The sequence below is a fragment of the Phalaenopsis equestris genome, unplaced genomic scaffold, assembly GCF_001263595.1.
Source record: "Phalaenopsis equestris unplaced genomic scaffold, ASM126359v1 Scaffold000511, whole genome shotgun sequence".
NCBI classification, from domain to species: Eukaryota; Viridiplantae; Streptophyta; class Magnoliopsida; order Asparagales; family Orchidaceae; genus Phalaenopsis; species Phalaenopsis equestris.
In genome coordinates, this window is record NW_018164951.1 from 885,071 (window position 1) to 910,901 (window position 25,831).

Genomic DNA, 25,831 nt, shown 5'->3' on the forward strand with positions numbered 1-25,831 from the left:
CTCACCTTCTCCCCTTCTCCCCTTCTCCCCTTCTCCCCTTCTCCCCTGTAACTAGCAGGATAAGGTTTCCAAGAGCATCTTTCGTTCGGGCATGGCCGAAAGATGAGAGGTGCTCAAACCCAACTAGTCAAAAACTGATTTGAAGATAATGTTCATCGAGCTCCATGTCTCAATCAATATGCTTCCAATATGATAATTAGAGATCAAGACAATGACAACAATAGCGTCGTTATAGGATTGCTCTTTGGCAATTCGTATGCATTGATAAACGAGATGGGAGGATTTAATTACACGACAATAGCTGGTGTTCAAGGATAAGGTTTAATAACAAAGTCTCCACTAGCTTATGGATAGGGTTGATATTGATCCCATTTTGAGATATCTCAAAATCATATAAAATGCATAAAAGTCAACTTGACATTGAATTATGATTAAAATAAATTAGTTTGCAATCAATCCAATTAACTCTATTTTGAGTTAGCTCAGGGGGGGTATTTATACACAGTATTTCATTTTTTTTAAGAAAATTCTTGATGATTTGATTATAAGAACAGTAAAATCATGATTGATTTTCGAATATAAACAAATTTAATCATATGATCATAGGCTTATTATATGTTCGATGAACTGGCATTCCAAACCAGCCAACACAATTGTACTGAAACACTTCTGAACTTCACTTATTGCTTTTCAGCTGAAACTAATAATACTGAAACACTCTGGAACTTCATTTGCTGTTTTCAGGTGAAACTAATAATGCTGAAACACTCTGAAACTTTGATTATTGTTTGGAGCATTTATATACGTACCACCCAACTCCTATGTTTTTACATATTGAACACAAACTTTATATTTTACATTTGCAGAACCCAAATCTTTCATATCAGATAGAAATATCACCGGTCTTACTTTTATGGATTGATAAGGTGTGCATGTAAAAATTAAATTTTAAATGTAAGATATGTAAATAGATAAGAATTGGGTAGTATAAATGTAAATATTCCTTATTATTTTCGGTTGAAAAACTAATAGCCGAAACTATCTCCTGCTGCATGACACTGAAACCATTGGAGATAATATGAAAATCCGATACAAATTTGAAGAAAAACAAATTGAGCAGGGGTTAATTTGGGTTATATTTGTGTGGATAAAAAAATTTGGGCTCAGTTTAGGCCATGTCATGTCTAGTTTAGATCATCCCAAAAAATAATAATTTATTTGTTTTAATCACACATATATATATATATATATATATATATATATATATATATATATTTGAGAAAGCCCAATGACTAATGTATTAAATAGAAAATAACATACGTTAGATTGTGTGGGAGGGCCCAAACATGGCACCCTGCCCACACGATAAGCACCACATGCAAATGGTTACAACAAAGAGAAAATACAGAAAAATACATGAGAGACCTAAAAAAAATCAAAAAATGCTAAAATACAAAGAGAAAATACAGAGAAATACATGAGAGACCTAAAAAAAATCAAAAGGTGCTAAAATACAGAGTATTAGGTAGTTAGAGAGCGACCCAATTTTGTTTCGTCTCTGCCTCTAGTTCTAGGGAAGGGGCCAGTTAATAAATTGGTAAGATGAGTATCATTATAAGTAGTAACCAATGTATCATCCAATAAGTTCCCGAGCTCGAGTCGGCCTCCATTCTTCTTCTTCTTCATAGAATAGACCTGTCATTCCTCATCCGAAAATTGGCTCACCTGATCAATTGATTGATCTAAAGTGTGTCAGACATGTGTATGTTGTTGAACATTCGAAGCAACTACTTGTTGTACCAGCTGGCCTTTTATCGGATCGAAGGAGCACACTCGTTTGTCTTAGCATGTAAGTAGGCTTTCTTCAATAACAGTGAGTGATATAAGCATATTTGGATATGTACCTGTAGTATAATGTTCTTCATCAGGAACTGGGGTGTTGAAAAGAGGATCGGGTTGCACCTTCTTAGCAGGGATGGTAGGAGGGATGGTTGCACCTTCTTAGCAGGGATGGTAGGTGGCTGATCTTTAGCGATATCCGGCCTTAGATGAGGAGCAAGTGATAACAAATAGTAGAACTGTGGTCAAACATACTATAACAAGAGCAATAAGGAGGGTGTTGTTCTATTTCAACCTTTTGTCAATACCCGTTATGAGCAGTGCCAATTCATACCTCATTCGGAGCTGGTTTAGTGATATCTCTCTCAACTAACACACAAGCCACAAAGGGTCTAGTGACAACAAATGTAGGACTATCCACCTTGAGAGGCTTACCTAAGCAGCTGCTAATGAGTAGAGAATTTCCAAGTTAAACAAATGTAATTTTAACCCTGAAAACTTTAATCAAATGATAAGGATAGGAGACTCCGCATTTGGATCAAAATAGACAGTCCACTTCATAATTTTCATAAGTCGGTTGTCGATCTTGATAACTTTTTGAAAAAAAAATGTTAGTGTAATCGACATCGTGAGATAACTAAATCAGTATATGTGACAATCAAGTGAGTCAATATTCCAACTGCCAAATAGCTTCATGACTTCAAAATCTTTCTGAATGATATCAAGTTTTGGGTTACCATAGAGGAATTTCCTCACTAGAGCAAAACGCCAAGAGGACGTGAGAATGCTAGTTTCAACCTCAGTGAGAATAAGAGCAGACTTCTCATTTCTTCTACCAAGCTTTTTAATGAAAGTATGATCACCACCACCTTCCGTCGTTGAAAGATTGTAGAACATTGCATGACTTGCCAATATGAAAACCAGGCTTTGAACCTGAAAGAGGAGCACGAGAAGGAATAGGAAAGTCGTCGGCAACTGCAGTGGCATAGGAATGCATCGTCGAGGCCATTTGAAGAGAGGCTAGGCGAGCTGCAAGGCGAGTAGACCTTCTGTCGGGCAGGCGACATAAGCGATGCGATCTTGTCGGGCAGGGTGAAGGCGTCTTCGAGTATAGAGACGACGTGAACCACTATCGAGGAAACATCGTCGAGTGCAGGTGAGGAGAGACAAAGCGCAGGGGCTGGCGAAACAAAGAAAGACAAAAGCGAGAAACCCTTCTTCGTTGGAGACGAGCTGCGGAACGACAGAAAGACGAAAAAGATAACGTGAAACCCTTCCTCGTAGGGCACGAGGAAGCCGGTGGAGTGAAGCCGAGAGATTCAACACGCGTGTGTGTGTATATATTTGTATATATCTATACATATGTATATATATATACATATATATATATATATATGTCTTTCTATCATATATGTATACATACATAGATATATATGTTCATACATCTATAAATATAGATATATGTGTGTGTGTGTGTGTGTGTGTACATAGTGTATATATATATATATTTTACATACATACAACCATCCATCTATGTACACACACACACACACACACACACACACATATATCTATATTTATAGATATATGAACATATATATCTGTGTATGTATACATATATGATAGAAAGACATATATATATATATATATGCATATATATATACATATGTATAGATATATACAAATATATACACACGCACGCGCACACTTATATACATATATTAATTTATTGAATGGCAATATCTACGCTGCACGCATCAGGATTTGCTTTCCATCAGTGAATTTATTTTAAATTTTTTGGATTGTTGAAATAATAAGAATAAAATAAATCGAATCCATTTTAGGCTCAATTTGATTTATTTGAATATGTTTCAGCTCGAAATCGGCTCAAAATCAACTCACAGCTTTTCATAATCATTTTTATTTAGCATCATAAATATAATTTATATAAATAAAAACACTTCAAACTGCTCTCGAACTAGTTCAAGCCCATTCACGTATAGCTCGAAATCAGATAACAAAAAACTGATCAAAACTTTTGGCTAAGTTCATTTCGATCTATTTAGCCAAAATTCAAACAAATATTTTGAGCCATTAATGATCATTGAGCCAAATTCACGGCCCTACTTGGGATTTCATGACAGACTACCTTCATCATGAGCAGAAATGAGAATAGGTTGTCTGCTTAAGAATATTAACACTGTTTGTTTGAATGCATTTTTGCACATCATTGAATTTTCTCAAATGTTTGTTAAATCAAAAAGTGTAAATAAAAAATTTGAGATGTAAAAAATATTTAAAATCTATAATTTTCATGTAATTTGAAATTTTCAAAATGAAGAAATTTTATTAGCAAGCATAAAAATTGACAATTTTGAAAACAATTCTTTAATTAATCCAAATTCAGGTTCTTTATTAATGGCTTAATTTTAATTAAAAAACATATCTAAAAAACATTATAGTCGCAACCAACCAATACATCTCCAACAATTTGAATACCATCACATTGAAACATTTTGTAAACTTCATTTATTGTTTGCATATGAAGCTAATAATACAGAAACACTCTGGAACTTCGATTATTCTTCGGGGTGTTTATATTAATACAACCCAATTCCTATGTATTTATATATTTAACACAACTTCATTTTTTTAACACTTATACAACCCAAATCTTTCATATCATATCTAAAATATCACCACTTTAAAGTGATATATATATATAAATGAAATTTCAAGTGTCAGATACATAAATACATAAGTTATTAAGTCATGATATAAATATCAAAAATTTAATGCGGACTACTCTATTAAGTCATGGTATAAATAACACAATGTAGTTCTTCCCTTCATGCGGCCTACAAAAGAGGACTAAGTCCTTCCTTTTGCTAGCTCTTCCGAGCTAAAAAATAAAGGATGCCAGAGACAAAATTCGGCGATCAAATAAATGGTTCAGATGAATATATAGTTTTATTGCGGGGCATGATGCCGCCAACCATATATAAATAATAAGAAATAATAGAGGGGAGATAATTGATCTTTATGTCAATCAGAGGGTCCAATCATTTTCTCAGGCACCACCAGCTCATCAAATTCTTCGCTGCTTAGAACTCCGAGATTCAAAGCAGCAGCCTGCACGAATTGACAATCAAAGGTAATAAGAACATGGCAGTAATACTTTCTAGATCTCACAGTGGAATATAAGTAATTGGTAAAAATCTTGTAAGTTTCTGTCAATGTCCTAAAATTAAATATCGTTTATATTAACTTTGTGCTATGACACACATATACATACATACCAAAAAATTCTCATGCATTTACATGTCTAACACCCAAATTATGATATTTACATTTCCAACAACTTAATGTCATAATCCTATCATGAAAATATGTATTTCACTTTTAAAAGCTAGCGATAGTGGTATTCTTGCTGTGATGTTAAAGATTTAAGTGTTATGCGTAAATATGACTGTTGTCATAGCTTCGCACCAGCTCTTCGAAAGGGATAATAATAAGCTCAATCCACAAACTTCATCAATGGAGTTGATATCAATTGAATATAAATAACTTTTGATCAAATTAAACTCATTAATACACTGCTTCAAAAGCACACCATTCTAACATTGAAAAAAAAATACTCATTAGATATATTTTGTTTATTGTTGAAGGCTTCTTATATATGTCTTGTAAAGCTTTTCTAGAGGTAGATGTGGTCTTTCCATGCAATATGTTAAGGGAAACATTCTTTGCTAATTCTAGGCTTAGAAATTCCAATGTTTGTCGGCCCAATAAATCCCAATCTTCTTGGCTTATACTCGAAGACTTCGTCTCAAATAGCGTTAAATATAGTTTTTCGGGAGCAGCTAAATCTCAATATGAAACTTTGCATAATCAAAATCCTTGCCAACAAACTTACCATTCTCCAACCTCCCATCAGCAAATGTCGTTGTTCCCACTTCTCTTTTACAGCTCCAAAAGTTAGCTTTAATATTAGTTAATAGAAAAAATAAGACCGAAGTTGACCCAAAACACAATAAAAACACAAATATTATGGCTGAAATTTAGTCGGATTACAACCAAAGACTCTTGGCAATAGGTAAATAATAACACAAGCTTAAAAGATATCCTAGAGTGAGGACAAAATCGGGGGCTATGGCAGGACAGCAGGTGGGAGGGGCTGGTTGGAAGGTGGCAGTAACAAGGAGTCTGGATGGTTATGGGGCGCAGGCAGGGCGGCAGGGCGGCAGGGCAAGCAGCAAAGAGGTTGGGGTCACGGCAGAAAGTAGGAAGATTGGAAAGAGGGGTTGCGGCAACAAGTAGTAGGTCTGGAGGGACTTACGGCAGCAGAGCAAGGGGCAGGAGGGAGTTGTGGCTGGTCTGGGATGAGCTGGAGGGAGTCGCGGTTGATCTGTGATGGACTGGGGAGAGTTGCGGTTGGGGAAGTAACAGGATACGACTTAGTAGGATGGACGGCAGGCTTGCTATAGGAGAACGAGGTGGGGCTGCTGGACGAGCAATTGGCGCAATGAGGTAGGGTGAAGGTGAAAGTCAGAGAGGATGATCACCAACAGGAAAAGGGATTCATCCGGAACGCCACCCTGCCCATCGGATACAACCCTAGACAGCAAAAACAGGATGTTAGCAGTTGTCCACTCAAAACTGAAATCAGAAACAACATAAAAACCAACCCTATAACCAGAAAACAACAATTTATAAACTCGTACATGGAGTGGAAAAGAAAAGGAATAGAAAATGAATCTCCCATACAAAAATGAAAGGAATGGGCGGCAATCCAAATCCAGAAATAATGATTGAAAACTTCCCATATAGAAGAGATCAAGGAAGGGAATAGAAAGGGGTAATTGACAGTCCCGCTCCCTAGGGAAGCCGCCCGGTCCAACGGTGAACTGGACCGACCCCTTTATGTCAGCTGGTTCAGCCAACTGGTTGTTTCCTAAATCTGTGCGGGATAAAACTCGCGCCCACGTTAGTCTCCCGAGATTAGGGGAGCTTCGACCTCATTCGTCAAAGCTTCTAGTTCTTGTCTTCAATTCTAGTGGCACTTGAATCTCATTGTCGGTTGCACTGTCCCCCGAAGCATCGGAGAAGTCTTTCCTACTGCAAGCACATGTCCATATCGATCTGCTCACTTGAGGGTGTGGATCACGCCTGTCCTGTTGAATCTTCCCAAAGTAACCCACGGTCGGTTCAATCAGGAATGAAATGAGAGTAACCCGAACCTTCCCACACAGTGGTGGCACTAGTGGTACGGTGTTGACCGTGAAATCCCGACATACCCTCGGTCGCATCTGTCAAGTATTTGAAGCGGGTGTCTCAGTCCTCTCGTCCGGTGTCATCACTAAAACTGGTCCCACTGACGTCGCTCAACTAGTAAAGGCTCATGTGATCTCTGGCTCCGCCGAAGAAAGTAGAATGATGTGTTTCTCACCCTTGGTGAAAGAATATGTGTTTTTGAATCCATCATGCTTAATCCTTCAGTCAAACTGTCACGGTCTTCCCAATAAAAGATGACAGACATCCATAAGAACCACGTCACACCACATCTGGTCCTGCAGCTAGCCCCAATCGAAAATTCTACTAAGCATCTCCAATTGATGCTAACCTGATTCACTTTCTTCAACCACATTAGTGAATATAGTTAAGAATGTCTATTAGTCATGAGTCACAATTTCTCTACCATCTGTGTCGATGTCATGTTCTTGCTGCTCCCGCTGTCGATAAAGAGACTGCACGCCTTTTTGTTTACTGTGCAACAGATGTAGAATATGTTGTAGCGAAGCCACTCCAGATCTCTCGTGACCTCAGTCTATAAGATCCATCGAATCACAAACGTCTCTCCTTTGTCCGGTGGATAACTTTCTCTTCATCGCTAACCTCCTCCACAAAGCCCTAGTCTGTAAGTGTGACTACCTTGCTCGTGGTACAGCTGGAGGCTATGTGGCCGTAGCAGTGACATTTGAAACACTTTCTGACCGGTACAGTGTTGGAAGAGCTACCTTCTAGTATTTCTTCCCACTATGATTTGGAGTGTCATTTTCTTGTCCGCACTTGCTAACTTCTCCTTAGGTAACCTTGTCGGTCGTGGTAGCAGTAGGTGACTGCCTGTCTACTCTGCTTCTGCTTCTGCTGCATCTCCACCTTCAATGCTAGTGTTTGGACAACCCCAAGCGCTCAATATGGCTGTAGCTGCACCACATTATTAATAATAGGCTACATGCCCCAAGCTATCTAGCTACTGCATGTTCCTTTGGTGTGCACTTTAGTTGTAAGTGGTCGAACCGTGCTGTGAAATCCTCCATTGTAAGATTCCACTATTGCAGATTATGGAGCTTCAAAAACATGTCCTGACGATAATGAAGGGGGATATATTCCTCATGCATGGCTTTCTTTATCTTCTCCCACTTGGTAATCTTATCGTTGCCTTCATGTTTCCTCTGCCACTGTACGTTCTCCCATCATAAGGAAACACACTTTTTCAGCTTAATGGAGGCCAGCTTGACTCGTCTATCCTCTGACACCTCCTTATACTAAAAAATTTGCTCAACAACTTGCATTCAATAAATGAATTCATCCGGATCCATGCCTGCCTCAAACTTCGGTAAATCCACCTTTGATTCCATAGTCTTGTGTCCTCCAAATTACATGTCTCAGAAATTTTATAAGATAGGAATTCAAATATCTCTCTCTCTAGGCCTCATCTGATACTAAAATTTAAAACGTTGTGGTATATCTTCTTCATCATTGAAATTATGCCTATGGAAAAGATTCAAATCTTCGCTTTCTCCCTTCGACTCTCCAGATCTTGGTCGAGAGTAACATCTTCCTATATGTCTCTGTTGCCTTCAACATATAGATGTAGCTGTAAAATCTCCAGATCTTGGAAGAGATTTTAACATCAGAGTAAAATCTTCCATTTCTGCAAGCCTCTGTTGAAGGCAACAGAGCTCTAGCTGTCTCTCTTTCTGGGTAGGCTCGGACATATTTCTCCTAGGCGACATGGCTAGGGATTAAGGAATGGGAAAGATTTTTTTTTTTTTGGTGGGGTTAGGGTTAGGGTTTGGGTTGTGGTAAGAAAATTATGTGGTGGAGATGAGAGGGGGTGTATGCAATTGATGGTTGGTGCAGAAAAGTTGTTCAGGTTTGCTGATTTTGAAAATTAACAAAGGGATTTGGGATTTGGGGCTATGGTTTGGGAATAGAAAATGTTAGGAAACTCTAGGATAGGACTAGGATTAGATTTGGTCTAATACCAAACGACACTGGAGTTAATGCAAATCACGATAAAAACACGAATATTATTGGTGAAATTTAATAGGGATACAACCAAAGACTCTTGACAATAGGTAAATAACAACACAAGCTTAAAGGACACCCTAGAGTGAGAACAAAATTGGTGGGCTACGTCGGGACAGCAGGCGAGAGGAGCTGGTTAGAAGGTGGCGGTAACAGGGAGGGAGTCTAGAGGGTTGTGGGGCGCAGGAAGGGTGGCAGGGGACCACGGCAGCAAGCAACCAAGAGGTTGAGGGTCTTGACAGCAAATGGGAAGATTGGAAAGAGGGGTTGCGCAGCAGGTAGTAGGTCTGGAGGGACTTGCGGCAACAGGGAAGTAGAAGGGAGTTGCGGCTTGTCTGGGATGAGCTGGAGCTTGTTGTGGCTGATTTGGGATGGGCTGAAGAGAGTTATAGTTGAGGAAGTAGTAGGATACGAGACTTAGTAGGATGGACAGCATGCTTGCTGTAGGAAGAGAAGGTGGGGTTGCTAGAAGAGTAGTTGGCGGCAAGGAGGTAAGGTGGAAGTGAAAGTCGGAGAGGATAATCACTACCAGGGGAAAGAGATACAACCGGAGCACTATCCTACCAATCGAATACAGCCTTAGATAGGAAAAGCATAACGTTGTTGGTTGTCCACTCATGAAGGAGATCATGTAAGGGACTGGTCTCACCACCTAGGGAAACCGCGCGGTCCAGCAATGACCTGGACCGACCGCTTTATATCGACATCTGTTGGCTGTTTCCCGCATCCGTGCGGGATAAAGGCTGCACCCGCATCAGAAAATATGCATCTGAGAGCAAGAAATCTGTAAGGGCACATGTTAACAAAAAGAACATATATTTACATAAATCATCGTTATTTATCTAAAACCACAACCATACTTAAAACGGTTAAATTTAAAAATGACTACAAGATACAATATATTCTCTCATAAATAATTTTCTTCTTTTACCACACCATCTCATATAATCCCTTTTGAATCTGTCTCCATTATCTTGATATATATCCACTCAGCAAAATAAAAAAAAAGCTCAAAAATGAAATTAAGGCTTTAAAAAGAATTAAATAACATAAGAATATCAATCCTTTTCACATCTTTTTTTTTTTTCATACTGTTGCCAGCTCATGTTTGTAATATCGAAATGGTTGCAAACCTTCTCAAAATACAACCTTGATTGCAGACTTCAGTCAAGAGGTAATCAGCCCCGATCATAAACTTCCGATCCTTATTGTCGAGCCCAAAGCAATCTCCTACTGCCCACCACTTTTATCTTTATCATCAGCCACCAATGCAGAGGCACTCCACCATCTTAACTTTAACTTGTCGTTAGCTTTAGTCCAAGGGACCAAGTAAATGATGCAAGGGAAACCATCATATCTTCTAAAGATATTTAATGGCAGTGGATGGAAAGCATATTTTTTTAGTTTAGGAATAAATTTATGAAGTTTATTTGGCAGTGGATTTGATTCATAACTTCGACCGATTCAAATCAACTGGAAATCAGATTTTAAACTGAATATTTTGAGATTTATTTATCCAAGAAATCAAATCAACTAGCAACTTCAATATACCTTAGACCCACACCTTTTTTCATTAACGTGCAATCAATTAATTATCATGGCAATCAATCATGTCTTCTCAAGGTCAATAAATATTAGCTAAAGATCACTATTTACATTAATTGTCTTACTTGACAAAAAAACTGCCATAGTGGACCTTGAAAATGAAACCAAATTAAAGTTCTGAACTCATGTAATTTTAACTTCTGTTCCATTACTCTCTCTCCAATAAGTGCATAGTATGTCTCATGATTGATTCTTATTAAATATCACAATCATGAGCATCTATTTGTGCTTCAAAATTAATATCAAAATGCTTCTTCTCCAATTATTTAAAATATGCTTAATCTTCAATTTTTAATTAACATATTTCTTTATAAAACCATCACAATATCCTCATAACTCTCTATATCTTAATATAAATCACATTCAGACCTAAAGCTTTACCTTTACATTTTTTCTTTAACCTAACTTCAATTCACATTTTTAAATCAACAAATTATATGCCTAGTATTATTTTCACTGTGCTCTTTTAAAATAACACTTTCCTAATTATTTTCATTCAACAATTTCTCCAAACAACAACAACAACAACAACAAAACCTTTATCTCACTAAGTGAGGTCAGCTACATGAATCCTTTTTCTCCATTGCGTTCTATTTAGTGTCATATTTTCACTTAATTCTAATAAATTAAGATCATTTTTTAGACAATATGGCCAAGTCTTCCTAGGTTTACCTCTGCCTTTCTTAACATAAGTCGAATCTAAAACATCTACTCCCCAAATCGGATCATGAGATGGTCGACGTTTAATGTGACCAAATCATCTAAGACGTCTCTCTCTAATTTTGTCCGTCACTGGAGCTACACCAACCCTATCACGGATATATTCATTTCGCATTTTGTCTCTAAGTGTAAAGCCACTCATCCACCTAATCATTCTCATCTCGGCAACACTTAATTTAATTTTATGCTTCTCTTTTTAAGGCCAACATTCAGCGTCATAGAGCATTGCAGGTCTCACCAATGCAGCATATTCATATCTAGTTGATATCTATATCTTTAACATCTTATTATCCTCACCAAAGCAGCATATTCATATATAGTTGATATCTATATCTTTAACATCTTATTATCGTTACTTTCAATGTAATAACTTGATAAAAGTCTCTTGCTTCTTATAATTAATAATATTTATATGTTACCATTTTGAAACCATCTCTCTCTTCCTTACTAATCATTTATGCTTGTCACTCCACTAAATATCTTTGTCTTTCTCGTCCCTCCTAAGTTTTTTATTAATTTTTTTTTAATAGAACTACAAAACTTATCCCACATCAAGTTTAACAATTTCTTCTCAAACTCTAAAACTTTATCATAGAGCCAAATTTTCTTCTTATCACTTCATTTATGCTGCTAAAATACATATCCATAATCAGCACTTTATGTTGTCAAGTCAAACTTTCTTTCAAAATCACAATCAATCCTCGCACAAAAATTTCTTCTCTTCGAAGAAATATAAAGTCTATCTATGATCTAGTAGCCCCACTTTTAACTTATTAAGCACTATTTTCATTCTCAAAATGCACAACCTAATCCCAACTCAACAAGTCCAGATTCATGTCAACTGTGTAATTTCCATTTAGAATCATATGTATATATGTATATCTCAAGGCTGCAGGTGCCAGTTAAAAAAGAAAAAGTCAGGCTTAGTAGAGATGAAAAATTGACAAACACATGCCATAGCTTTTAAGGGTAAAGCGCTGAGAAAGCAAACTTCGTAACGAAGGAAAAGATCGAGTAGCTTAACAAGCACCAAGGGATACGTGCTGAAAGAATTAGAAGCAGATAACTAAAAAAAAACAGCTCATGGTTGAGCAGCTAGTGAAAAGGACAGGGTAATTTAAAGATACAGAATTCCAATGAGATTAAAAAAAAGAAGGGGAATAGACATAAGTAGCATAAAATTCTTGACTATTTACATGTCTCACAAATAAAATTTCATATTTACACAAATAGCACTCAAATCATTAATATCACATCAGAAATAGCACTATGACCATTTTTTAAAAGTAAAATATACCTTTTCATGCATAAGTATGTAAATACATAAGAATTGTGTCCTATATATGTAAATTTCCCGAAAAATAAACGGAATAGAAGAAGTGCAGGCAATACCTTCAGCGTTGATCCTTCCTTGTGAGCTTTCTTGGCAACAGCCGCAGCTTTATCATAGCCAATTTTCTGTTCATAAAAAATGAAGTATCAGATAAGTAAATAAACTGCCAGCCAGTTATATCCAGAAACCAAGCACAGAATGCCAACTTACATGATTTAAAGATGTAACAAGCATCAGAGACTGAAATTAACAAGAACGAGGAGAGATAATTGGTCAGATTTCTAATATCTTAAAATGGCAGAATGATGCTAGGTCACACAAATAAAGAGAAATTTATATACAAAGCACACATTTTTTATGTATTTACATATATCACACCGAAACTTTCATATTTCCATGCATAGCACTTAGGTGCTTTAAGTCTTTTCATGAAAATGTATATTTCACTTTTAAAAGGTGATAATAGTGCTATTTTTGATGTGATATTAAATATTTGAGTGTTATGAGTGTAAATATAAAAGTTTAGGTGTAACATATGTAAATACATAAGAATTGAGTGATACATATGTATATTTCCCTAAAGAAAATTACCTCATGCAGCAACTTTGAAATTCTTTCTCGGTTCGCTTCAATTCCTCGCACACAGTTCTTTTCAAAAGAAGAAGATGCATCCCCGAGTAACCTCAAAGACTGCCAAAAAATCACTTAAAAAATAACATACAATGAAAAAAGTTATAGAAAGAAGTAAATAACTGGCAAATGGGCGCTCGAGTGATTTATAATCCAAATCATGTTCACTATAGCAGCAGCATACTCGAAGAAAAGCGCTGGCTATCATTGGCTTGAAAACATTAAGCTCAAAATGGCCATTTGATCCACCGACAGTAATGGCCACGTGATTACCCATAACCTGCATTACAAAAAACAGTCAGATAACTTTTATTTTTTATTAATAGGATGCAAACGAAAGGGTTCTTAGAAATTGTACTGGAAAAGTCTGAACTACAAAATTCTAAGATATTTACATATTTCAGTTTGTTTACCTGAGGTGAAGAGTTTGAGGCAAGTATGAGTTATTCGTAGAACAGTTCGTAAAATTCAGGTAAATTAATTATAAGCACAGAAGAATAATTTGTTTAACAATAATTGCTTAAACATTAAAATTTAATATTATGTTTTATGGATCATTAAGTTCAACATAAAGTTATCGCAACGCCGCTAATTATGAAGATTAAAATTTTAGCGTAGCAACCGAGTAATTATGTTTTAAAATTTCGATAATCTTCTTTATTTCAAAATATATAATTGACTCTATGGATGTTCTAGTTTGGTTAGATACTTCATATTGTAAGGATAAATATGCATGAAAAATATGTATGATATATATGATATACATAGGATAAATATGCATGATAAGTACGATGGAAAATTATATGCATGATATAGGAGATATGACTGATATAAGAGATACACAAGATATAAAAGATATGCATGATGAATAGTTGCACAACAGAGAAAATATAAATGTTGCTAGATGCATGAAGATGTCTCAGAATAATGAATGAAATATTTATATATGAATGCTTATATGTGCATGTTCAGAGGATGAGTTCATCCCCTAATGGTACAGACAAAAGATGCCAGTGTCTCTGCATTCGTAGAGTTTTTCTATCACTCCAGACAATTGTGATGATTAGATCATTAACCGCTGTGTCGAAAGAATAATATTCGTCAGGGGCAAGTAGACCAAAGCTTACCTTCTCAGACAATTGTGATGCTTACATTATTAATTGTTATGCCGAAAGCATGATATCAATTAGGGGCAAGTAAGGATTTTTCCACCCTAAACAAATGCGATTTACAATAATGCCACAAATTTCTTTCTGAATTGCAGGATTCGATCAAGCAGCCACTAGTGTCACTTGGGTATGAAGACTAATCAGTGCTATTGGTGAGGGATAGGCAAGTAGAGATTGATTTCTAACAAACTCGGAAGTGTAGAGACATGCATAAGAGGAAAAGTTTGAAATTAAGTGACACCAAAAGTTCATTTAACAGGAGAGTCCATTAGGAAGAAGATAAATTCCTACACTGGTGAGTTGTTAGACAGGCCAACAATAGCACCATACAGCCCTCTGTTAAGTGTGGGAAGCAGCATCGTGGTAAATGTTTAATTTTACTTATGCAGACAACTTGATCATCAGATGAGAAAAGCCCTAACAATGTTTAGAGATCCACATCAGATACTCACCAGAGAAGAAATCTAGTTTAGTGGAATTTTCAAGAAGGATCAACATCTAGAAGTGGTCAATAGAGAATAGCAAAAGCATATATAGTAACTCGTCAAGAGCAACCAAGTCAAAACATTCGTCTAAAAGTTTATTCATTAACTCAACAGAAGCAGGATGAGCATGAGATGTTGATGCATAGAGTTTGATATGTTTCAATTATAATTTGACAAGAAAAAGCTTTTTGTAATCATTTTTTATTTCACCTTCATAATGTATTTTTTCACAGTTGACGTGCAGGTCATGAATTTCGATGACGAAATTTTATAAAGGAAGATTAGAATAGTCCATTTTGAGAAATCAAGTGAAATTTTTGACAGCTTTGGAAAGACAGACTTGTGGTGAGAAGCTTACTTGAGATAAGAAAGTTACTTTTTGGGTTAAATTACTGTGAGCCAAAAATTAACAAAATCATAAGATATTTACAGATTTAAAGTTGTTTATCAGGGGTGACGAGTTTGAGGCAAGTGTGTTAAAGTTATTCGTAGGACAGCTCTGTAAAACTCAAGTAAATTAATTCTAAGCGAAGAATAATATTTTGTTTAACAAAAATTGTTTAAATCTTACAGTTTAGTATTATGTTTTATAAGTTATTAAGTTCAACATAAACTTATCGCAATGCCAGCTAGTTACAAAGATTAAGATTTTTGCCCGACAACCGAAGCAAGTAATTAAGTTTTAAATTTTAGTAATCCTCTTTATTCAAAATGCATGTTCGACTCCATGGATATTATTGTTTGGTTAGATCATTCATATTATTAGTCGAGATAGATATGAATGAAGGATATCTATGATGTGCATGATATATATGATATATTTGATCTGCAAGATAAACATGATATGATAGATACGCATGATAAACATGATGGAAACTAAGATAAATGATATAAGAATTATGAATGATACAAGAAACATTTATGATATGAAAGATATTCATGATAAATAGTTGCATAACAGAGTATGCAAATGAGTAAATGCATGAATATGTCTCAGAATAATGAACGAAATAGTTTATATATGAATGTTTGTATGTACATGTTCAGACGAGAAGTTCACCCCCTAATGGTACATGCAGGGGACATCATTGTCTCAACACGCGTAGAGTATTTATATCACCCCAGATAATTGTGATTATTAGACACTAACTGTTGTGCCGATAAAATAATATCAGTCAGGGACGAGTTGACCATAACTTACCTCCCTAAACAATTATGATATTAAAATTACTAACTGCTGTGCTGACAAAATAATATCGACCAGGGGCAGGTAAGGGCATTTTCACCCAAGACAATTGTTATGTGTAGATTGCTAACTGTTGTGCTGACAGGAGCATACGAGACAATATTAGCCAAAGGTGTGTAATGTTTTAATGAAGATAATCCTCAAAGAGGCAGAAATGTATATAAAGAGTATAAAATAAAATTAGAGTTAAGATAAATGCACATAGAAGATTAGTGCATGTCCATTTAGAAAAATGTCATTAATACATGCATTAACATATATAAGATTTCTTATAAAAATATTAAAATTTAGTATATTTAAAAAATTTCTTATAGAGATATGAAAGATCTACATGCATATTGCATTCTTTTCCTTAAATTATTATAGTTTAGAAGTGTGATTGCTCCTGTGTTATCTTTAGATAACTCATTATATTACTTCAATTTACATTTTAGGCATTCGAATAATATGAACAGAAGATGATCAAATGTATATAGAAGACGAGAACAACAAATGAAAATGCACAGATTTCTATTTATTAATTTTAATTACTTTCTTTAGTGTATTTTTCATATATTATTTGAAAATTAAACCGCTTGTGATAGAAACTAAATAGCAGAGAATTGATTTTCACCATCCATCCGTCCGTCCGTTCCAGTCTTGGTTAACTCAAACCCCCGGGTTGGGTCGTAACACGGTCCGGGGCTTGAATTAATCAAGGAGGGAACAAATAGTCGGGCGGTGGAAATTAAAATTTTCCTAAATTTAATTTTTATAATTAAACTTAATAAATGAAAGAGTCACTAATACGTGTTTTTTATAAATATTTTATTTTTTATCGCTCATCTCTTAATACCTTAATTAACTAACTAAAACAAATAATGAACTAAACAAACCAGTGAATACTCATACTTCTAAACTACAGCAATACAAGAGAAAAAAATTAGTGCATCCCAATTAAGTTTATACTAAATCAATATAAATATTTGATGTTATTCAAAAAACCTTATTATATCAATAACATATCAATATCATTATATATCTGTACAACTGTCACAGGAGCACTGTCTAAAAAATTATATCAATCAAAGTATTTTTATATCAATATTCTTTTCCATATACATGCAATATCAAAGTTTTGAGAAAAATAGGCTGAATATTAAATATGCTCGATCGCCTTTTCCCTTGGCTTTCATTTCATTAAATAACAATCTTACAATCTATTTTAGGTGCAAAATAAAGTGCATATAATCTATTTTAGATAAATTAATAATATATATTCATAATCTAAATATTCATCTAAAAGGAAAATATATCAATAAATATATTATAACTAAGAGAATTTTTAATTATAGAAAACTCTTAATTTAGCTGCTTGATTTCCATCATTCCTGATTGACATCCCCCTTCAAATTAATGTTGACTCATCGAGAGCATCAATTTGCCAACAAGAAACTGATAACATTGTCGAGACAAAAAATCTTCAAACCGTGAGTGCCGAAGCCTAAAAATGTTGAAGCCCAAAAATGTTGAAGCCCGAAGTTTGACAGTGTCGAAGCCCAAAAGTGTCGAAGCCAGAAAACGTCGAAGCCTGAAAATACCGAAGCCTGAGAGTGTCCAAACCCAAGAGAGCCGAAGCCCGAGAGTGCCGAAGCCTAAAAAAGTCGAAACCCAAAAGTGTCGAAATCCAAAAGTGTCGAAGTCTGAAAGTGCCGAAGCCTAAAATTGTTGAAGCTCAAAAGTGTCGAGCCTGAAAATGCGGAAGCCCAAAAGGCCAAAGCCTGAGAGTGTCGAAGCCCAAGAGGCCGAAGTCTGAGAGTGCCGAAGCCTAAGAGTGTAGAAGCCTGAGAGACAACTCCTGAACCATAACATGATTCGAGCAAAGAAAAATAAGAAATCCTTAATCATGGTCGTCCAGAAATTCAAATAAAAGCCACAAGAAGGATCCTCTTCCAATTACACGATCCAGATGCTATCGATTATAGCCTACAACTAGAATCCGCGTCCTGATCCAAATGCTATCATAACCCACAAATAAAATCCAGTTACACGATCCAGATGCTATCGATCATAGCCTACAAGTAGGATCTGCATTCTGTTATTCGATCCAAATGCTATTGATTCTTCATGCGACGACGATGATAATTTGCTCCCTGATTTTCACGCTATGTAGTCAAGTAGAAGAAATCCATGAGAGCGTCTCCATGCGGTCAAAGTAGGTTTTTTTTATCAAGTTTTCTTTATCTCTTCCTCCTCACTTCCAACGACCTTGGCTAGGGTTTTGACGTAGCAATCGATCATCTGCTCTTTGGTAGCGTTCTCCCCGCCTGCTTATCTATAACGATGAGCCAGTGCTCATAATCGCAACCAGGGAACAGAGGCGCCATCTCAGTCGGCGACCTGTCACTGAATCCGCCACCGGATCCTGAGTTGATAGGTGAGTAGGGAGAGTCAATTGACTGATTGATTCTGCAACAGATTTGGTTGAGCCTGGCAACGCTGGCTCCAGCTATGAGCCGCACGGAAGCATATGGTATCGGACGACGATGCATGATGCCGCCGATCATGGAGTAGACAATGCCAATAGGATGCATGGAAAAGGGAACGGCAAAGTGGAAGAAGCGTTTCGAGAACATTAGACTTAGGGTCGAGCGGAACGAAGGATTTGCTCGCGCCATCGAGACGGCGAAAGCAGAGACGCCCATCTGAGCGACGATGGCGAGGAAGAAAGTGTTGTAGGGTAGAAAAAACCTTCCTCCGTTCCCGCAAGAAGGTCGGCGGGAAGGGAGTACGATTACCGGTGATTAGGACAAAAAATTAGGCTCTGATACCATGTCAAAGTTTGAGAAAAATAGGCTGAATATTGAATAGGCTCGATCGCCTTTTCCCTTTGATTTCATTCCATTAAATAACAATCTTACAATCTATTTTAGGTAAATCTATTTTAGTAAAAAATATTCTGCATAATCTATTTTAGGTAACTTAATAATACATATTTCTAATCTAAATATTTAGCTAAAAGAGAAATATATCAGAATAAAGATATTGTAAGTAAAGAAGCTTCTATATATAGAAAACTCTTAATTTAACTTTCTGATTTCCATCCTTCCTGATTTACATGCATAAATACCTTAGTATTCTTCCACTAGTATCATCAAGGTGTGACACTATCATCATCAATCATACACATACAAACATACAACAACAATAAACCTTTATCCCAATAAGTATCACGGATACATTCATTTAGCATTTTTTCTTTAACTGTAAAGACACTCATCCACCTAAGCATTCTCATCTCATCTAATTCTAATAAATTAGATCATTTTTATACAATAGGCCCGGACTTTCTAAGTCTTACCTCTGCTTTTCTTAACATAAGTTGAATCTAAAACATCTACTCTCTTATTCAGATCATCAAATGGTCGACGTTTAATATAACCAAACTATCTAAGACAAATTTCTCTAATTTTGTCTGCCATTTGAGCTACACCAACCATCACTAGGGCTATCAAAAAAGCTCGTTGTTCGCGAACAGCTCGTGTTCGGCTCGTTCGTTAAGTAAATGAGTCGAACACGAACAAGTTTTTAAAGCTCAAATTATAAATGAGCCAAACACGAACAGTTCTTTGTTCGCTCGTGTTCGGCTCGTTTTAGCTCGAAATAAAAAAAAAGTTATATAATTAATTATATAATAATATATTACATATATTATTTATATAATAATATATTATATATATTTATATCTAAGTTTAAATCATAACATCTCATGTGGTAACGTGATTAATCCCTTATTTTGTATATATTTGGTCCAGATTCGAATCTTACACATTACATCTATTTTTTTAATTTAATTTTAACGAGCCAATTTTGAGCCGAATACGAGCCGAGCACGAACACAAATATTTAAATCAAGCCGAACACGAACACACTGTTCATGAGCCAATTTCGAACACGAGCCGATTTCGAACACGAGCTTTTTCGAACGAGTCGAACACGAGCCAAGCCTGAGCTCACTCAAGCTCAGCTTGTTTACAGGCCTAACCATCACGGATACATTCATTTAGCATTTTTTTCTTTAACTGTAAAGACACTCATCCACCTAAGCACTCTCATCTCAGCAACACTAAATTTTATGCTTCACCTTTAAATGCCAACTATCAACGTCATAGTGCATTGCAGGTTTCACCATCTTATAAAGTTTTCATTTCAGTTTAAGTGGTACTAGTCTATCACAAAATAGACCCAGAACATTCCTCCACTTCAACCAACCAACTTGAATTCTACTAATAACATCCCCATCTAGAACACCATTACTTTGAAAAATAGACCCGAGATATTTAAAGCGTTCACACTTTTTAATAATTTGATCACCCATAATTACAACTTTGTCACTAAAACTACTATTACTAAAAGTTCATTCCATGCATTCAGTTTTAATTCTACTCATACGAAGGCCTTTAGACTCAAATGTTGACCTTCATAATTCAATTTTTTCCTGAGCTTTCTCTCTGATCTTATCCACGAGAAGGATATCATCAGCGAAAAGCATACACAAAGGTCCATCCTCCTGTAAATATCCAGTAAAAGCATTCATAAATAAAGCAAAAAGATATGGGCTTAAAGTCGATCCCTGATGTAATCCAACTGAAATTGAAAAATATTTGGTCAATTCTCCTTCAGTTCGAACACATGTAACAATTCTAGTATACATATCTTTAATGACTTGAATATAAGTCATATCAACACATTTCTTCTCTAGAACTCTCCAAAGGATATTTCTTGGAATCTTATCGTAAGTTTTTTCTAAATCAATAAAAATCATATGTAAACCCTCAATGTTTTTGAACATCTCCATCAAACCTCTCAATAAATGTATAGTTTCCACAGTAGATCTGCTAAACATAAATCCAAATTGATTATGAGAAATCTTTGTAATGCGTCTTAACCTATGTTCAATTACGTTCAATTACCCTCTCCTCTCCCATAATTTTGAAGTATGAAACATCAACTTAATTCCTCTATAATTTGCACACTTTTGTGCATCCCCTTTATTCTTAAAAATAGGGATCAAAATACTCTTCTTCCAATCCTTGGGTATCTTTCTAGTTTTTAAAATAATATTAAAGAGTTTAGGAAGCCCAGAAACTTCCAAATCTCTTATTTACTTCCACACTTCAATTGGATATCATCAGGTCCTACAGACTTTCCACCTCGATTTTCTTTAAAGTTTCCTCAACTTTTTTTTTTACTTATGTGACCATAAAAATGAGACATTTTATTATTATTAATGTTATTAAGATCACTAAGATCGATCGTATTTTCAGAAACTTCATTAAAAAGTATATCAAAATAACCAACCCACCTATGTTGAATATCCTTTCTAAGAAAAGGACTTTATTGTTTTCATTTTTAATATACTTTACTAAAGTTAACTCTTTACTTTTATTCTCTTTATTTAACTAGTTATACATATATTTTTCACTCACTTTAGTACCTAATATATTATAAAAATCACTAAAAGCAAAAATTTTAACATTACAAATTGTTCTCTTAAACTCTCTATGGTTCATTTTATATTTTTCCTAGTTCTCTAAGATTTTGCACTTAAACTAATTTTTATAGCATAACTTCTTATATTTTATCTTTTCTTGTACATTATTATTCCACCATCAAAAATTTTTATTTTGAGAAATTTTTTCTTTTGATTCTCCAAGTACATCTTTCGTCACTTGTTTAATAGTTTTTGTTATTTCATCTCACATAGAATTTGTTTTTTCATAAACATCCTAAATCTTAAATACTTGAAGTTTACTAAAAAAAAATTATCTGTCTTTTACGTGCCCCAATCTAATTCTACGATAATAATTTTTATTATTTTTTATTTTACAACTCTTCAATTTAAAAACTAGAACTAATAATTGATGTTGAGTATTTAAATCCTCACTTGAAATGACCTTACAATCTTTACATTCTCGACGATCTCTTCTTCTCATAAGAAAATAATCAATTTGTGTTTTATTAGATTCATTCTTATAAGTAATAATATGTCTATCTCTTTCTTGAATAAAGTATTAACAAAATTATACGTTAAAACAAAATTTAATATGACTCTATCTTCTTCATTAATCACTCCAAAACAGTAGCCAAAATGAATTTTTTTTAAATCTTCTACCACTCTACGGACATGGCAATTTAAATCTCCTCCAATAAAAATTATTTCTTCAAAATGTATCATTTGTATTAAGTCTTCTAAATCATTCCAGAATTTATCTTTAGAACCTATATCTAAACCTAATTGTGGAGCATAAACACTTATAATATTAAAAATCTTAGCATCAACAACAATCTTAAGAGCTATAATTTTATCTCTAATTTTATTAATTTTTACAACATTATCTTTCATACCTTTATCTATAATTATACCTACACTATTTCTAATGCGACACTTACCTGAATACCAAAGTTTAAAATCTAAGTTATCAATCTCCTTAGTCTTTTCTCCAACCCATTTAGTTTCATGAATACATAAGATAATTTTCTTTCTATGAACCATAATATCAACTATTTTCAAATTTATCTGTGAGAGAGTACTAATATTCCAACATCTTATTCTAGTATTAATTTCATTGACTAACTTATTTACATGCATCCGACCATAATGCGAGAATTCTTGCTTATTTGACACTACGCCCGGGAGCCGGTGTATCGAACCTTGCACACTTTTCACTGCATTCATGTAATACAGCACGTCGCTTCCAACGGTCAACCAAAAATTTAAACAATAATCAAAAGAATTCATATCATGATTTTTTGATAAATTACGATGGTTGTGGACTACCTAATGCAACCCTTCACTTTTCACATACAAATATATAATAATAATATTTCATTCTCATATTTGAAACAATCAATATACTTATACAAGATTAAATATTTGTGATAATTTAAACAAAACTGAGCACACTGGTCATTCTTACAATATGAACAAAATTTAATAGAATCATAAATCATGGGTATGCATAAATATAACAGTAACAAAAAATACATTGGTCGAGAAGAAACAAAATATTACCATAATAAAAAAATATGAATACTCATCTTGATGTCGGTTAATTTGTCTTGAAGTCGATTCTTCTAAGAATTGAAAGTCTAAAATAAATATGGTATAAAATTTAATTAATTTACTATCATAAACAACTATCAGTTTTTCATTATTTAAGTATTAAATTTACTTTATGTAATCCTGTTTAATTTCTATTCAACACGCACACACGTCTTACTATTATTATTATTATTATTATTAATTTTTATTATTAAATCAATTTAATAAACATTACCGTCCTCGATCAAGCCCTAATCCCCCCACACGACTGTCTTCTTCCTAAGCACGAGGGCTCAACTTCGTCTCTCCCTACCACAATGAGCTCAACTCTTATTCTCCTTTCTTCCTCTCTACACGCTAGATTGAATCTTATGAGGACTTTTCCACAGAGCTGCGACAACTGCCTCGCTTCGTCTCCCTCCTTTGCACCTGACTCGCCTAGCCCGCTCGAAGCACGACGACGTTGCGAGAGCGTCTTGACGTCGTCTCTACCTTCACACAACACGAGAGTTGCTTGATGCCTTCTTTGCTTTACACAGAAGGCCGCCTCCTCCCACGTCATCCTCCTTTCCTTCGCATGCTACCTGATTCCCAGAAAAGTTTCCATCGCACGCTACCTGATTCCAAGGAAAGCCAATCTCACATTTGCTTCAATCGAGCGCGTTCCATTATAGAACGAAAGTAACATTCAGTTTCTCAACTCCTCGCTTCACCACCCCCTCTTTAGCTTCACATCTGATCGATTCCTCTCCCTCTTTTGACTGCACCACTCCTCACTTTCTTTCCTTTGGTTTCCTCGTTTCCTCTCCCAAGTTAATAAAAACGGAACGTTACACCTTAGGTGTTGAGGATGAAGATGGCGCATGCATCTACACCAAGTAGATAATGTCCCACAACAAAAGGTGAAAACATCAGTCATATCGCCAACAAGGTGCATTTAGGGGCCATATTGTGCGAGAGCAACCCACAGTTCAAAGAAACATCAAGAGCAGGAAACAACGCTGCCGTGCAAGGATACGACTGAGGAGTTGAGAGAGCATGAACTAGTGAGACAATGAGTGATCACAAGGGAGCAACATTAAGGCCTAGCAGGTGTTCAACACAATGGCGCACATGCTGAACCCGTCAACGTGCAATGAATGTCAACTCGGATGTTTGTTAGCGTGAGAGACAGCATCCTACAGTAAAAGTTCTACTTCAACTGACCTTTTTAGGAAATGCTGTGAACAAGTCAATATTAATTTTCAAAGTTGTGATACTGCTTGTCCATTCAAAAATGACGCAGAAGTATAGAAATATAAGAAAATCTTCCTTGCAATGGACGCAAAGAGGATAACAGGAATGGCCAAAATGAAAGCTCTGGAAATTTATGGATTTGTATAGTTGGGAGGGTATCAGATACACCTCTTGACAGAACTAAGGAGTTCTAAGTAAGAAATAAGGAGCAGAAAAAAGGAGAAAAGCACACAGGCTCTCTTGCACAAGGAAAAACCATATTCATAATAGAAAGAAGTTCAAATAAAAAGATGGAAGAAAGAATGATTGATTTAAACTTTAAATAAAGAAAACAACTGCACCCTAGAGAGCTAGAGCTGAAATCAACCTCTTAATCTTTTTTAATAGCAGCAAAAAGCAGGTATATTAATCTATTGAGCTTTGTTCGATCCTGCACTCCTAACATAAAGAACAACCTTTAGCATCCCTGTGTTCTAGCGAATTCTAAGATAACAAATTGAAGAACACCCAAAATATCAATTGACAAGAGAATTTTCTGCATCAGCACAAACATCAACAATAAAATCAAACAATATCAAAGAAAATAGACTCCATGTTGACTCACTGGCCTCAACAGGGTATTTAGCATTCTCCTTCCACAATAGAGGGCTAGATAGCGAATCCATCTTATATATGGTACTAGAAAAGAAGAGAAACTTACCTGAGCACAAACCATGGTGAGTGCTTCGCATTGTGTAGGATTAACCTTTCCCTGCAATAAAAAATAAGTGCCACAATTATATCTGCAATAACAATTAATTTCAAACCAAAATAGTTTGCCTGGGTTACACTTCAAATGCAAGCGCAGAAAAAGTGGAAAAAATTTAGGGGGGTTTACATACATAGCACACAATTCTTATGTATTTAAATATATCACACCTAAAATTTCATATTTATATGTACACACAAAAGCACTCAAGTAATTAATATCGCATAAAAAATAACACTATCGGCACTTTATCAAAGTGAAATACACCTTTTAGTTCATAAGTTTAAAGCACCAAATTGCTACGCATGTAAATATAAAAAGTTTAGGTGTGAGAAATGCAAAAAAAAAATAAAATAAAAAGAATTTTGTGCTGCATATGCAAGTTTCCCAAAAGTTTAATTAATAGGGTTCATGCAAAAGGT

At 35.2% G+C, this 25,831-nt stretch overlaps 1 protein-coding gene across 1 annotated transcript in view; it reads right to left on the minus strand.

Annotated features, from left to right (window-relative positions):
- Positions 1 to 4,735: 4,735 nt before the first annotated feature.
- Positions 4,736 to 25,831, minus strand: part of LOC110028341 (fumarate hydratase 1, mitochondrial) — a 55,260-nt gene continuing 34,164 nt past the window's right edge. The window contains exons 12-17 of the mRNA XM_020730157.1: positions 25,362 to 25,412; positions 13,626 to 13,721; positions 13,403 to 13,501; positions 13,022 to 13,051; positions 12,871 to 12,936; positions 4,736 to 4,971 (exon numbers count right to left, since the gene is read on the minus strand). Coding sequence (XP_020585816.1) covers positions 4,885 to 4,971; positions 12,871 to 12,936; positions 13,022 to 13,051; positions 13,403 to 13,501; positions 13,626 to 13,721; positions 25,362 to 25,412 — 429 coding nt within the window. The 3' untranslated portion in view covers positions 4,736 to 4,884. The remainder of the gene's footprint in view (positions 4,972 to 12,870; positions 12,937 to 13,021; positions 13,052 to 13,402; positions 13,502 to 13,625; positions 13,722 to 25,361; positions 25,413 to 25,831) is intronic.